This window comes from Kogia breviceps, chromosome 1 (genome assembly GCF_026419965.1).
Source record: "Kogia breviceps isolate mKogBre1 chromosome 1, mKogBre1 haplotype 1, whole genome shotgun sequence".
Taxonomy (NCBI): Eukaryota; Metazoa; Chordata; class Mammalia; order Artiodactyla; family Physeteridae; genus Kogia; species Kogia breviceps.
In genome coordinates this window covers 134109234-134124595 of record NC_081310.1, presented here as the reverse complement: position 1 = coordinate 134124595, position 15362 = coordinate 134109234, and the positions used below count along the sequence as shown (strand labels likewise).

At 33.8% G+C, this 15362-nt stretch overlaps 1 protein-coding gene across 1 annotated transcript; it reads left to right on the top strand.

Moving 5' to 3' along the window:
• The first annotated feature begins 3567 nt into the window (after positions 1–3567).
• On the top strand, positions 3568–14956 carry DNAJB4 (DnaJ heat shock protein family (Hsp40) member B4). Its single transcript, XM_059075397.2, has 3 exons — positions 3568–4140; positions 11293–11861; positions 13240–14956. The coding sequence occupies exons 1-3, from the start codon at positions 3930–3932 to the stop codon at positions 13471–13473; spliced, it is 1014 nt and encodes a 337-aa protein (XP_058931380.1). The 5' UTR covers positions 3568–3929; the 3' UTR covers positions 13474–14956.
• Positions 14957–15362: the final 406 nt, after the last annotated feature.

Below are 15362 nucleotides of genomic sequence, written 5' to 3'. Positions count from 1 at the left end.
TTAAACTGGTGATAAAATCAGAAAGGACACATACTTCTGTAAAAGTAATTTATCTGTACTTATTATTAAAGCATAATATCCCAAATAAGGATGTTTTATTAAAGTTATTAAAAATAAAATGTAATGTCATTAGAATATTTACTTAATTCTGGCCTTCGACTCCCTAAGAGTGATACACTTCCCTCAAATATATTATTAAGCACAAAAGTTTTGTTGCTATTAACTTTCATAAACAAAATAATAAACATACTTAAGTTTTATGATTTTATTGAAAAAATTAAAATCATTTCTTTAAAATACATTGTAACTTGTCCTTCAGTTAGAGATGAACCACCTCTACCCCAGCATGAGAACTTGACCTTGTAAACTGTAAACATTAAAAAGAAGAATCTCATTCTTTGTAATTTTCTTTTAATAAAGGGAAGAGAATTGTGTTTTCATGGAATAATCTCATCAATGTTTGATTAATAAAAATAAAAAAACACAAACACTAATTTCATATCCTTGTTAAAAATATAGCAGCCTTAAAGAAATTAAAGAAAAAGAAAAGGGTGTTCCTAACTCGTTAGTTTTTGTTCTCTTCAAATTTTCTGCCACACATACACATAACTGTAAAATCAAACACTGATTTATGTGATTTTTAAAGTGTTTCAAATAGACTATTATTATGTAATTTTTTTGGTTTTGTTTTTATTTTTACTTTTAAAAGCACACTTATTAGATGAGCTTTGCTTACATCTCTGCTCCATTTTCCCTACAGGCTGCCATTACTCTTGCTTTACACACTCTATTTTTGTCATGATAATTATTTACAGGGGTGAAAATTGGTCTTGCGCCCCCCCATCCCCCCCAAAAAAACAACCCACATTCATCTCAAACAAACTTGGATGAAGAAGATTGAATGTAAAGTGATTGTGTAATGGATTTTCAACTTTTAAGTGTATGTAAGAGTAAAATGTCTCTCAAGTACTATGTAGTGTAATAATGACCACATTGATCCATTTTACCCTATTGTGTGTAATTGCAATGGGTATATTTGTATACATAATTTTTTCTAAGAAATTTCCAGGTATGATATTTACAGTGCTTCTAAAATCATTTTAAATAACCATTCCCAAATGTTTGAAAGAATTATTTACACTGCTCATTTTACCAAAACCTAGCTAGATTATTTTACTATTTAAAGTCTTAAAATTATAATTTCTTCCTTATTAATTTGTAATTTCCAAGTTGAGGGGAATTCTTGCATTTCAACACTACTACTATAATCCTTTTGTGTGCTTATGATATTTGAAAAAATATGAAAATCCTTTATCACCGTTTTCTATGTGTGAACAGCCAGATTTCTTTCCATTTGTTAACATGTAATGCATTTTTCAGAAAAGTGAAAGATCTAGCCTTTGGGTTCTGAAATCAGTTAATATGTCAACTCCTGATAGTATTTCTAGCCCTCTAAAAATGATTGAATCAGATAAGAATCTGGTTTTTTTAGTTCCCAGCATTACCCACCAGAACAATTCAGAATTTTCATATTACTATACCAGTGTTCTTTGGTAATAAATATTTAAAGGAACTCTCTTGGAAATTAATTCTAGAATAGATGATTTTTATTATATTTTTACTCTACTCTCAATGCTGATCATTGCACTGGATTCCAACTTGCAATATGCTTTTTTAAAAAGTAGAAGTCTTAGGTCTTCCCTGGTGGTGCAGAGGTTGAGAGTCCACCTGCCAATGCGGGGGATGCGGGTTCGTGCCCCGGTCCGGGAAGATCCCACATGCAGCAGAGCGGCTGGGCCCGTGAGCCATGGCCGCTGAGCCTGTGTGTCCGGAGCCTGTGCTCCTCAACGGGAGAGGCCACAACAGTGAGAGGCCCACGTACAGAAAAAAAAAAAAAGCAGGAGTCTTAAGGTGACTTTGACTTTGGATATTAGCATTTTTACTTAAGTTTTCTGGATTTGAAAGTTTATCTTTTGACATTGACTGTTCCTTGGTGGGACCAAAAAAATTTGCTGAATAGCTGACAAACCTCGTAACCTGTAAGTAGGCTAGATAAATACGATACCTTTCTATACCAAGGTGTTTTTAGAGTTTTGAGAAATAGTAAATCCTAGCTGTCAAAATGCACAAAGAGGAACATTATGAAAGAATTGCTGAATCATTAATGTAAGGCTGCTTGGTGTATAGAGTAGATGTTTCCATATTTTTAAAGGTTAACATGTGATCATCACCTTTTCATTATACTCTAAACATACATGTACATTTACTTTTTCTCATAACTGTTCTTTTTTCTTTTAATTTTACAGACTTAATACAGTGCTCTGTACAGTTCTTTTGACATTTTCTTATGTCACACTAACATTTAGCAGGGATTACCTAAAGTGGTATGATAGGAAGGTTTTGTTTTGTTATTTATTTATCTATTTATTTTTGGCTGCGCTGGGTCTTCATTGCTGCACTCAGGCTTTCTCTAGTTGTGGCAAGTGGGGCCTACTCCTCATTGCTATGCACGGGCTTCTCACTGTGGTGGCTTCTCTTGTTGCAGAACACGGGCTCTAGGCACACGGGCTTCAGTAGTTGTGGCATACGGGCTCAGTTGCTGTGGTGCGCAAGCTCTAGAGTGCAGGCACAGTAATTGTGGCACACAGGCTTAGCTGCTCTGCGGCATGTGGGGTCTTCCTGGACCAGGGCTCGAACCTGTGTCCCCTGCATTGGTAGGCAAGTTCTTAGCCACTGCACCACCAGGGAAGCCCAGGAAGGTTTTTATTTTATTCTTTTTTCTTTCTGTGTTTTCCAAAATCTTCAGTGAGCATTTATATTTATAATTAGGGAAAATGTGTTTTTAAAAGAAAAAATATATCTCATGCCTCATAAATAAGATATCCAGATTTTAAGCTGATCCAGTTAAAGTCTTAAAAGAAACATGAGTTTTTACTGTCTGTAACCTGATACTTTCTCCTATCTTTCCTGAAGCAGGAAAAAAAAATTCTTTAAATAGTGATCCTAGAAGTGGGGAGGGCAGATCTCATTCTGTTTTAGTTGAAGTAACTAAAATCAGATATGAAGCTTTCAGAAGTTATTAGTTTGCCTAAACTATTAACTCTTGTATACTACAAAAAAAAAAGTTAAAATCATCAGCTAAAGTCATATTTAAGTCCTTTACTGACTTTAAATCTTGCTTTTGATATTTATGATATGTGGACTTTTACAATGCCAAATTCCTGGCATTTCTGATTGATAGACCCTAGGAATTTTGAAAATGACACAAATTATTTGACAATTTTAATTTAAACAAACCATATTTTAGTATTGTATATCTTACATTTGAATAACTTGAATTTGAAATTAAAATATCTAAAATAAGTATTTTTATTTGTATAATAGCTTTAACTTATTTTAATGGTAAGATACTTAATGGCTATAATGATTTTTTTTGTTGCTTTTTTACCTAGAATGGAGTAAATAAATGTGTAGTTAGGACATTCTGTGCTGAAATATTGGTTTCTTAATCCACTTGGCCTCTTAAAAAGGACATAAAAATGGTAGAGCCAGAAGGAAAATGAATAGTTAATTGTGGAGGAGGAGAAAACCTAGCTCAATACTTTGACTAGAGGCAGCTGGGGAAGTGACGTCCTGTAGCATTTGCTGTTCTAGAAAGTACAGAGACACGTAGTGAAAATGGGAGGATCTAGAAGGAGGCCGTCTCCTGTGTAGTGTATATTTATCTGTAAGTGAGCTGTTGGGGAAGGAATTAAATACAGAGACACTGTCTGCTTGCTGCCTTAAGACAGCGAAGCTGAATTGCTGATTTGCTTTAACTTTTAAAATACCCAGCTTAGTTTATTTTTCTTGGAATCATTGTATTGCTAAGACTGGGGACGCTGTTTTCTTTCACAAAGGGAATCTAAGTTCATTTCAAGGCATTCGAAATGGGGAAAGACTATTATTGCATTTTGGGAATTGAAAAAGGAGCTTCAGATGAAGATATTAAAAAGGCTTACCGAAAACAAGCCCTAAGATTTCATCCGGACAAGAACAAATCTCCTCAGGCAGAGGAAAAATTTAAAGAGGTCGCAGAAGCTTATGAAGTATTGAGTGATCCTAAAAAGAGAGAAATATATGATCAGTTTGGGGAGGAAGGTAAGTATTCAGTGTACATCTTTCTGTTTCTCCAGCTCTGTCTCTCCTTTTTCTCTCTCAGCCTTCTGGTTATTAAATTAAATTCTCTGACATTTCAAAAGTAGAAAGACAAGTAATGGATGAAAACAAGATTTCATCTCTGATCATATGAATGAATGTTACATAGCTATGAATGAAATGTATTTGCCTTTTTTTGGATTTTGACATTTTGTAATATGTATATTCTACCATTAGATTTATAATGTTAACATTATATTTGAAAAGAGTCCTTAAATTCCCATACTCATTAAGAAATTGTGTCAAAAGTCTTATGCAACCTGTTTTGTTTTCTAATGAATTTTCTGTCAGAACCAATAAAGATTCTTCAGTCATTTAAAATCTTAAGATTGGCAGTTCAAATTCTGGGTAGTTTATATTTTATTCACGAAAACAAACGAAGTTTTTTGCCTTTCTTATGGCAAAGCTAGTTTAAATTAAACAGGACAGAATCGTCTCTCTGAGAAGCCGAAGGCCCAGGCATTTAGCTGTAGTTGTTTTTGGCATTCTGCCTGGAGAGGAAAGAATTTTCCTGATGTCATAAAATACCAGAACAAGTTTTTAGCTTAATTGTAAACAGTAATTGTGTGCCAAGAAAATGAGATCTCAGAAATACAATTTTTTGACCTAAAATGGCCACCTAGTTAGAACAATTATTGATTTACTTTAAGGTAACATTATTTCTTTTAAAATTTTACTATCTAGGTATAGAGGAAGGCATGATAACTTCCCTTTCCTCTCCCTGCCATACTTTTGTTTCTTGGATTGTGAGATCAGAAACTAGTTGAATACAGTAAATGGGAATAATTGAAGATTATCCTTTTATCATTCTGGATTTTAAAGTGTTTGTCCATCATCTCCATATGAATGTAGCTATAAAGTAAGACTATTTTAAACTGCTAATTTAACACTTTAATTTCTACAGGTTCTGGGATTTTCAACGTTTTATATCAGGACTAAGTTGTTTTATTACTAATTTGTCTCCCCAGATGTTTTTAAAAATCATTGTAGTTATGAAAACTTTTTTTGGGTTTTTTTGCTTCCTTTATTGCATTTAATGTTAAATTTTCCTAATTAGAAATATATCCTAAAGTATAGTGAAGTAGCGACTGCTTATTTTGAGTTAAAACATTAAATTTAGATAAGCAGGGTGATTGTGTAGAGGGTTTTTTGTTGTTGTATTTTGTTTTTGATCTGAATTGCCCCAAATTGCAGCTTCTGCTGCCAGTTTTGGTGTGATGAGGACCTGCAGTGTCAGGTTCTTACAAAGTAAATATTGAAAAGAGCAAATAGTGGGCAGTTCAATCCTGTTGGTTCCTTATGGCCATACTACTCAAAATACTATGATTTGGTTCTTCTCAAAACCTAAGCAGGATTCTGAGATACTACTAACCATATACTATTCTTTCTGAAGAAGTTATTTTGTAATTTTGTAAAGAAATCTACAAACATGGAGTAACAAAAGCAAATATCTACTGATTTAATCCACATCTCACAAATAGCTCAAATCTGTCTATAACTAAATCATAAGATTCAGTGTTTACTAAGGATATTTGCAGAATTTTCAAGTCACCAAATGCTACATTTTTCTTGGCTTAATATTACCTCTTAATAGTGTTTTTCTTGGGTGATATTTCTCCAGTTTGATTTTTACTGAGCATCATCAGTGAGTTAATTTTAAAAAAACTAAAATAGGATCATCTGTGTACCCCAAATCTTTTTGTTCTTGACTCACGTAATTGATATAAGCAATAGAGTTAATAGTAAGGGAAGAATAAGTTTTTTAAAGCATTGAAATATATTATTCAGAAATATCATTCTCTAGTTATGTTACTTTAAAATACAGTTAAATGAAAGTTATTCGATTGTTTTAGAAATTATCTTCCTTTACAGAAAAGCATTATATTTACTTATCCTTTATTTAAAATACCTCGTTACATATACTGTTAAAATGTGGGAAAATATTTTTGTGTCTTTGCCTGTCATTGACCTGTTTGTGCCTGCAGGCCTGGTTCCATAGCCCTATGTGTTTCTCTAGAAGTAACATAATAATTTTAGGACTGTGAGGCCATTACTAATTTACCTGATATACTTTTTTCCCTCAATTATTGCATTCTTTTGCAAGGCCTGAGACTGTGGAAATAAGGAACCGTGAACTGAGAATTGTATGAGTTGAACATGCTAATTTATATATTTAGGACCTAACAGAACCAGTGATCCCAGTATATTTGTGTTTTGAAAATCTCTAATATCCACAATTTTATTTAAAAAAATTTTTTTATATCTGCTTGGTTGTGTTTATTTTATTTTATTTATTTATTTGGTTGTGTTGGGTCTGTTGCTGCTTGCGGGCTTTCTCTAGTTGTGGTGAGCAGGGGCTAGTCTTTGTTGCGGTGCTCAGGCTTCTCACTGCGGTGGCTTCTCTTGTTGCGGCGCATGGGCTCTAGGCGCACGGGCTTCAGTAGTTGTGGCACACGGGCTCAGTGGTTGTGGCTCGTGGGCTCCAGAGTGCAGGCTCAGTATTTGTGGCGCACGGGCTTAGTTGGTCCGTGGCATGTGGGATATTCCCGGACCAGGGACTGAACCTGTGTCCCCTGCATTGGCAGGCAGACTCCTAACCACTGAGCCACCAGGGAAGCCCCTCTAATATCCACAGTTTTAAATTTGGGGTTTTTTAAAGGTTGGGTAAAAATAGAGATGTTTTGAATTTATCATATGACCCAGCATTTCCACTCCTAGGAATCTGTAAAAGATAAATGAAAATATAGGTCCATAGAAAGACATGTACGTGAGCGTTCACAGCAGCACCATTTGTGATGGCCCCAAATGAAAAAATCCGAAAGTATCATCTTTTAGTGAATGGATAAAGTGTGTTGTATATGTATACACACACACACACACACACACACACACACAAATACTACTTAGCAATTTAAAGGACTGATTTAATAAAACATGTTACGAAATGGAATAACCTCATGAACTATGCTAAAAAAGTCAGATGTAAATGACTACATATTCTGTTACTCCATTTATATGAAATGCATGGATAAGGCAGATTTATAGAGAAAGATAGCAGATCATTGGTTGCCTAGGGCTAGAGGTGGGAGCAGGGATTAACTACTAATAGAAATGAAAGAACTCTTTGGGTTGATGGAAATGTTTTATAACTGGATTGTGGTGATGGTTACACAATTCTACAACTTCACTAAAACTACTGTATATTTACAATGGGTTAATTTTATTGTATGTAATAAATAAAACTTTTTCCATATAGAGACATTTCTCCATAGTTGAATCATTTGAAAACAAAAAACATAGAACTACAGAAATTGAAAATTGGATTTTGATCCAGTCTCTCCCCTAAAGTTTTAGGTTTAGTTCTGAATTGTTCCATGATGTCAACAGAAGTTTATATTAAAAGACTTAAAAAAAAAAAAAAAAAGGTTTTCAATAACACATTTTCATAGTAGTCTAGTTTTCTAACATTTCTTTTTCCTTGTGCTTTCTTTTTTTATTGTTTATGTTTTACTCAATAACTTAAATACTGAAAGGTAGTATTTATATGATCAAATATGTGTTTAGTATATTAATCTTTATACTAGCTTGCAGCTTCTGTTCTTTATATAGTTAATCAACTGAATCTTTTTATTTACTATATATTTTAAAAAATGAGTAAATTGTATTTTTATGAATCAAAGCTGTCTAAAGAATTTCATTATGCTAGTTAACTGTAAGTATAGTTATAAATCTGGGTTTTTACATATTAGATCTCCTTAAAGAAAGTTTTTAAAGTCCTATAATTTTTTTTTCTTTGAAATCCTAATTCTTCTCCAATGCTGCTTCTTTTGATAAACTTTTTTTTTTTTTTTTTTTTGCGGTACGCGGGCCTCTCACTGTTGTGGCCTCTCCCGTTGCGGAGCACAGGGTCCGGACGCGTAGGCTCAGCGGCCATGGCTCACGGGCCCAGCCGCTCCGCGGCATGTGGGATCTTCCCAGACCGGGGCACGAACCTGTGTCCCCTGCATTGGCAGGCGGATTCTCAACCACTGCGCCACCAGGGAAGACCTTGATAAACTTTTAATCAACTAACTAATGGATATCATTGTTATGGATAGTATCCCAGACACATAATTGTTTCTGGTTTGCAAATTGGTTGATTGGTTGTTTTTTAAATAATAGCTGTGGGTACAGCATAGGTAAATGTTGACTCTGGGGTGCATTTCTTGCTCACACGAGTGATGATGGTGTCTAGAAAAAATTTTGGATAGCAGAGGGAATCTAGCTGAATATTAAAATTTTCCATGAGCAGTCAGAATGTATGTGGTAAAGAGTTGACTGTGTAGTTGACGACAGGCTTGTTACAATTCAAGTGCCGGGCAATGCAAGTGATACCTGCATAATAATTCATGTTGTATTGGTGTGAATTTTCGTAGGATTTTTCTGTCATAGAGGATACGTAGTTGACTGTTTAGTGTCAAAGCTGCATTGTTGGCTGTTAGCTTTGATAAACGTCACTTCAGACAGTGTGTGAATCTTCTCAGGGACTCTGTAATCCTGTTTGAGTTACCATTTTTGGCAGAGGAAGGAAGGGCTTTTAGGGAAAAGCCAAACCCATGATGTAATAACTTAAAATGTTATTCTTTCTTTTCATGAATCCATTATAGGTCCAAAATATTTAGATTTTGTCCTGTAGAGTGTTAGATTGGGCAGGCTAATTCACTCAATTTACTTTATTAACTTTGTTAAATTATTATACTCTATTTGTAGGATGAAAGATGAAGTGATTGAAATAATTTAGCATTGGTTTAATCACATTGGTAATGACCTTGAGTTATATGATATATATATATCATTTTTTAAAATCTGCCACTAGCTTTTTTTTAACATTTGGAGTTATAACTATACCACTAAAATTTATAAAAAGAAGTTTTAGATGAGCTGTGTGTTAAAAGTTCTTGTCCTGCTTGTACTTGTCATTCTGATTTTACAAGGCATATCCCTGAGTGCTATTTGGATATATCATTCAATACATATATTGACAATTTTCAAATTGTTAGATTCCTTTTTGTGTCTCCAGATTTCTATTCACGGATGAAGGTAAAAATTTAAACATCAGCTGACACTGTTGGATGAAGTAGAGTACATGTATACCTTTTAGTGGAAGTTGCCAAATAGAATAAGACACGTAAAACTCTGAGAGACTTCAGTGGAATTTTTTATTATTAAATTTCTCATATATGTGTATGTGTGATTATACTTTATATTGTTTTTGCTTCTGCCTTTTCTCAAATATCTTGACACTCAAAAGACATTTTAAAGTTTCTTTTCGGAGACTTTAAGAATTAGTTCACTCCCTTTATTCAGTAAACATAAGCGGGGCTTCCCTGGTGGCGCGGTGGTTGAGAGCCTGCCTGCCAATGTGGGGGGCACGGGTTCGAGCTCTGGTCTGGGAGGATCCCACATGCCGCGGAGCAACTGGGCCTGTGAGCCACAACTACTGAGCCAGCGCGTCTGGAGCCTGTGCTCCGCAACAAGAGAGGCCGCGATAGTGAGAGGCCCGCGCACCGTGAACAGTGGCCGGCACTCACGGCAACTAGAGAAAGCCCTCGCACAGAAACGAAGACCAAAAATAAATAAATAAATAAATATAAATAAATAAATAAACTTGGTCGTCTGTCATTTTCAGATCTGTATGCATGAGCAATGCAAAAATGAATAAAATGTATTTCTTGCCCTCAAATTGGTCGCTGCTTGAATATATTGGGATCTCTTAGTTTAATACTCTTGAATTTTTTTTTTACAGTTTCATAATTTTTATATTCTTTTCCTGCTTGTTTCCCTGGTCAGGAATGCCCATAAGGCTCATTCAGAAACTTTCCTGATACTGTAATGATATAAATCCTTGTCAGTATTGATCCCTTAAAAGATCACTATAATGTTGTTCTGTGGGTTTTAGTAGAATCTTCCTTCAGTATGTAGGAGAAAATGCTACTTCAAATATGTAATCTCTCGTGAGCAACTTATTACTTAGTTGAGCTTAAAGAAGAGGATCAAAGGGTCACTATCTTGGGGTCTGAAGCAAGTTGTCCATAATAGACAGAAATAACCAGCCCAAAGGCCTTACATGTCAAAAGAGTTCACAGCTCATGATTTCAGTCTTCTTTTCACATGCTGTTGAAATTAATGCTATCACATGGTATGCCTAGATAAAGAATTTCGTTATCTAGGATAGGATAACAATTTTAGTGTCTAAAATTTTTTTCATAGGGTTTTCTGTTATTAGAATTTTTTCCCTTTCTGCCACAAATGAGTTCTATTTAATTCTTAAACAGTGAAAGGTGATCTGAAATACAGGTAGTTAGTATAAATATGGTATTTTATATTATTGATTTGTGCTCACTGATTATAATGGTACTCAAAGATTTAGGTTACGTATTTTGCATTGATTACTGAAGACCTTTCAATTGATATCTTTTATTTTTTATTATTATTATTTTTCTATTTTATTGAAGTATAGTTGATTTACAATGTTGTGTTAATTTCTGCTATACAGCAAAGTAATTCAGTTTTATATATATATATATATATATATATATATATATATACACTCTTTTTTATATTATTTTCCATTATGGCTTATCACAGGATATTGAATACAGTTCCCTGTGCTATACAGTAGGACCTTGTTGTTTATCCATCCTATATATACTAGTTTGCATCTGCTAATCCCGAATTCCCAATTCTTCCCTCCCCCACCCCTTGAATGACATCTTTTAAAAACTTAAATTTATATACTTTAGGTTATCAAACCAGTAGCTTATGAGATAAGAGGTTCCCGATTTTTATTTATTTTCTTTTTACCTGTGGAACAAAGACTCAGGAAAAAATTATCATTAAAGATGGGGTTTGGAAGAAGAATTTGAAAGATAAAAATTTAACTTAGGGGAATGATTGGAAGTTATGTAGCTGTTCTGTATTCAGTTATAATGGCATTTCTGGCCAATATTTATAAATAGCAACCTAAGTTAGCCAAAGTTTATTAGTAATACAGTTGTTGAAAGTTTAACTTTCAAGAGTTGTAAGCATTTTTCTAATCCTTATCTCTTCATTTAGGGTTGAAAGGAGGAGCAGGAGGTACTGATGGACAAGGAGGTACCTTCCGGTACACCTTTCATGGCGATCCTCATGCCACATTTGCAGCATTTTTCGGAGGTTCCAACCCCTTTGAAATTTTCTTTGGAAGACGGATGGGTGGTGGTAGAGATTCTGATGAAATGGAAGTAGATGGAGATCCTTTTAGCGCCTTTGGATTCAGCATGAATGGATATCCAAGAGACAGGAATTCTGTCGGGCCATCCCGCCTTAAACAAGATCCTCCAGTTATTCATGAACTTAGAGTATCACTTGAAGAAATATATAGTGGTTGTACCAAACGGATGAAGATTTCTCGAAAAAGGTTAAACCCTGATGGAAGGAGTTATAGAACTGAGGACAAAATTCTCACCATCGAGATAAAAAAAGGGTGGAAAGAAGGTACCAAAATTACTTTTCCAAGGGAAGGAGATGAAACACCAACTAGTATTCCAGCAGACATTGTTTTTGTCATTAAAGATAAAGATCACCCAAAATTCAAAAGGGATGGATCAAATATAATTTATACTGCTAGAATTAGTTTACGAGAGGTAAGTTGGTAGGACATAGGATTCTGAAACCAAACAGAATTATGCATGTGATCCTAGGGCATTTATCTAAATAATAGCTAACATTAATTTTATGTTTACTACACATTATTTTTTTAAATTATCATAAGAACCTTCTGAGGTAGTACCACTATTATACCTCATTTATGGATAAGATTATACTTTCTAAGTTTGGTTATTTATACTAACAATTTAAATCACAATTTTAAATGAATTATATACTATGAGGCTTAGTCTGGATTAACTCTACTCTGTTTTTTACAAGTATGGTTTATGAGATCTGCACTGTAATCTCATCACCTTTGTCCATGTATAGGATTTTTCCAAAATTGTTAACTTGGGTTAATAATTATATAACAAAAAAAGTATTAAAAGACAAAATAATTTATGAGGGTACTGCTTTAATACATTAGTTCGTATTTGTTCTATTTTTAGGCACTGTTTCTCAAATTGGATTGTAATCCTGCAAATAAGGCCATATCAGTTCCCTGTTTAAAATTCTTAAATGACTCCACATAGCATCTACCATAATGTCTAAACTCTTTATCTTAAAATAAAAGGTTGTTTTTAATCTGATTTCTAACCCTCAATGTATATGCATTTCCCTAAGTTTGATGTATTATTATTTTGTATACCTCTGTGTCATTGTCTGAGCTGTACTCTATGGAACACTGCTTTTCCTCACTCAACCTCAACACCTGCTACTGGTCCAATGCTTACCCCAAACTTACCCCTGAAGCTAAGGGGGTAAGTTGGGTGCCCTTTCTCTCACAAAAGACTTCTGCACATACTTCTGTGCCAACTTTATACTGTATTATAATTACTAGTTTGCTTCTGAATTCTTTGTGCTTTCCTTTAGGTGGGGTCTGTGTTCATGGTCCCTATATGCTCAGCCTCTAACAGGAATATATGGCATATAGTAGGTACTCAGTAAATATTTATTGACTGAAACAATAAGTATATTTCTTGTCCTAACATTTTCCCTCCAGAGAAGTATGTAGCTCCTATCTTATTCTTCCTAGTCCTGAATTTCTCCCTCTTCTCTTCTCCCATTCCATCCCTGCATCTTGAATGTTGTAATAGCAGCCTCAAACAATCCATTTCATTCCAGGGCAATGTGAAAGACATTCTTTCCTCCATTTTTCCTTTTCTTTTCCTTCCTCTTCTCCTTTCCTTCTTTTGTAATATGTCTGATTATGTGTCCTGAAGGGACTTTCTAATGTGGAGAAAGTCTTATAATTATTGATATTCTTTTGGAGGTTAAAAATTTGCCTTAGAGGTATCGTCCTTTACAGCTGGTAATATTTTTGATTAGACTTTTACGTTTTGAAGTTTGTTAATTTTATTTGGTCCATTTTAGGCATTGTGTGGCTGTTCATTTAATGTGCCAACAATGGATGGAAGAACCATACCTATGACAATAAATGATATTGTGAAACCTGGAATGAGGCGAAGAATTATCGGATATGGGCTACCGTTTCCAAAAAATCCTGAGCAACGTGGTGACCTTCTAATAGAATTTGAGGTGTCCTTCCCAGATACTATATCCTCATCATCCAAAGAAGTACTTAGGAAACATCTTCCTGCCTCATAGAATGAAAAACTTTGTTACCCATATTTTGATAAGGCACTGAAAACATAAAAGGACTGGCCATTTACTGATGTAGATGTGAATTCTGTATAAAGACATGTAAATTATTTGGAGGGTTCATTAAATTGCATGAATAGAGACGGGTCAAATAAAAAGGCAAAAGGGATTTTTACAGTTAGAGAAGAAGAGAAAACCATTCACTGTATTTTATTTCATTTCTCCCAAATCAGAAAATTTTAGTATTTTGCTTACATGTAAAACTTGTTTCTGTGGAGTTAGTAGATATATTTCTAATAAAGTACTAGGATATCCAAGTACTTTATTTCTTATATCTTTACAATTATCAGTATGATAGGTTCTCATTTATAATGGAAATTTAAATTCTTAACGAAACTATACATGTGATAGGTACTTCTAGAAAATAAAAACCCAAGTCACTTGGAAGTCTGGTTAACTAGATTAAAGTCACCATATGAAATGCTGCTATAGGGCTGGTACCCATAAAAGAATATCCTAATACATATGTTTCACCATTTTGATTTTTAAAGTATGCTGTAGCATTTCTTAATAACATAGTTGTAATGGTCTTAAGGCAGACCTTTTCTTCATAAAATTTATCTCCTGTGGAAATCCCAATTGGCCTGAATTACTGATATTTTAGAAATAGGTTGTTTTTAAAATGCCATATATAATTTTATGCAAGTTGACTATATATCTTGGACTTAATAAATTATAGGTACATTTTATTGTCCACTAGTTAAAAATAATTTGTTTGATAATAAATGTGTTTTTAGAGGAAATATTGTTACTTGGAATTAATTTTCCAATTACACAGCCTTCTATAACTTACTCATAATATGCTATATGTACCATATGCAATTTCCCTAAAAAGAATAAACTACCACTATGGTGTTAAACCAAAATATGGGGAAAATAAACACTAACTGCTGCTTATGAATGATGTTGCTACTACTTGTTATGCATATAAATATTTTACTTTTTCATTTGTATAGATTGCATTCTTAGGTGTTTTAATTTTTTAAATATATTTACATTTAAAAAGTTATTGTTTTCTGTTTTATAGCTATAGTGAGAATGATATTTTGAACCAATGTTTTTGGTTCAAAGTGATTTTCAAGATGATTGGTATACAAGGTATATTGGACCCTATCACCTTTCAGCAGAATATTGTCTTCTTTTAGAAATTCAATACATAGGTTTTAATTACCACATACTTTACCACTTGAGATATAATTCACCTGCTAAAAAGTTTACCCTTTTAAAGTGTACAATCCAGTGGTTTTAATATATTCACAGAGTTGTGCAACCACTTTCTAATTCCAGAACATTTTTATCACCCCAGAAAGAAACTGAATAACCATTAGCACTCACTTCGCATTCCTCCAGCCCCTGGCAAATGCTAATCTACTTTCTGTCCCTATGGATTTATCTATTCTGGACATTTCCTATAAATGGGATCAAACAATGTTTGGCTCTTTTTTTTTTTTTTTTTGGCTTCTTTCACTTAGCATAATGTTTTCAGGGTACATCCATGTTGCATCATGTATCAGTACTTTGTTCCTTTCTTTATGGCGGAATAATATTCCATTGTATGGATAATACCACCTTCTGTTTATCCATTCATTAGTTGATGGGCATTTAGGTTATCTCCACTTTTTGGCTATTATGAATAATGCCACTATGAACATTTTTGTACAAGTTTTTGTGTACATAATTTTTCAATTCTCTTGGGTATATACCTAAGAGTAAAATTGTTGGGAATAACCATATACTTTAGTTGCAAGTGGAAAATGCTTGAAAATACCAGCGAATTCAGCTAATCATGCATATTATTCCATCTAATTCATAAATGATTCCTTTATAACTTTTCT

Bases quoted from the DNA above. Each gene is read 5' to 3' on its own strand.
- DNAJB4 (XM_059075397.2), top strand. From the start codon at position 3,930: ATGGGGAAAGACTATTATTGCATTTTGGGAATTGAAAAAGGAGCTTCA. The intron at 4,141-11,292 runs GTAAGTATTCAG...CTCTTCATTTAG, and splicing joins TGATCAGTTTGGGGAGGAAG to GGTTGAAAGGAGGAGCAGGA. The intron at 11,862-13,239 runs GTAAGTTGGTAG...GGTCCATTTTAG, and splicing joins CTAGAATTAGTTTACGAGAG to GCATTGTGTGGCTGTTCATT.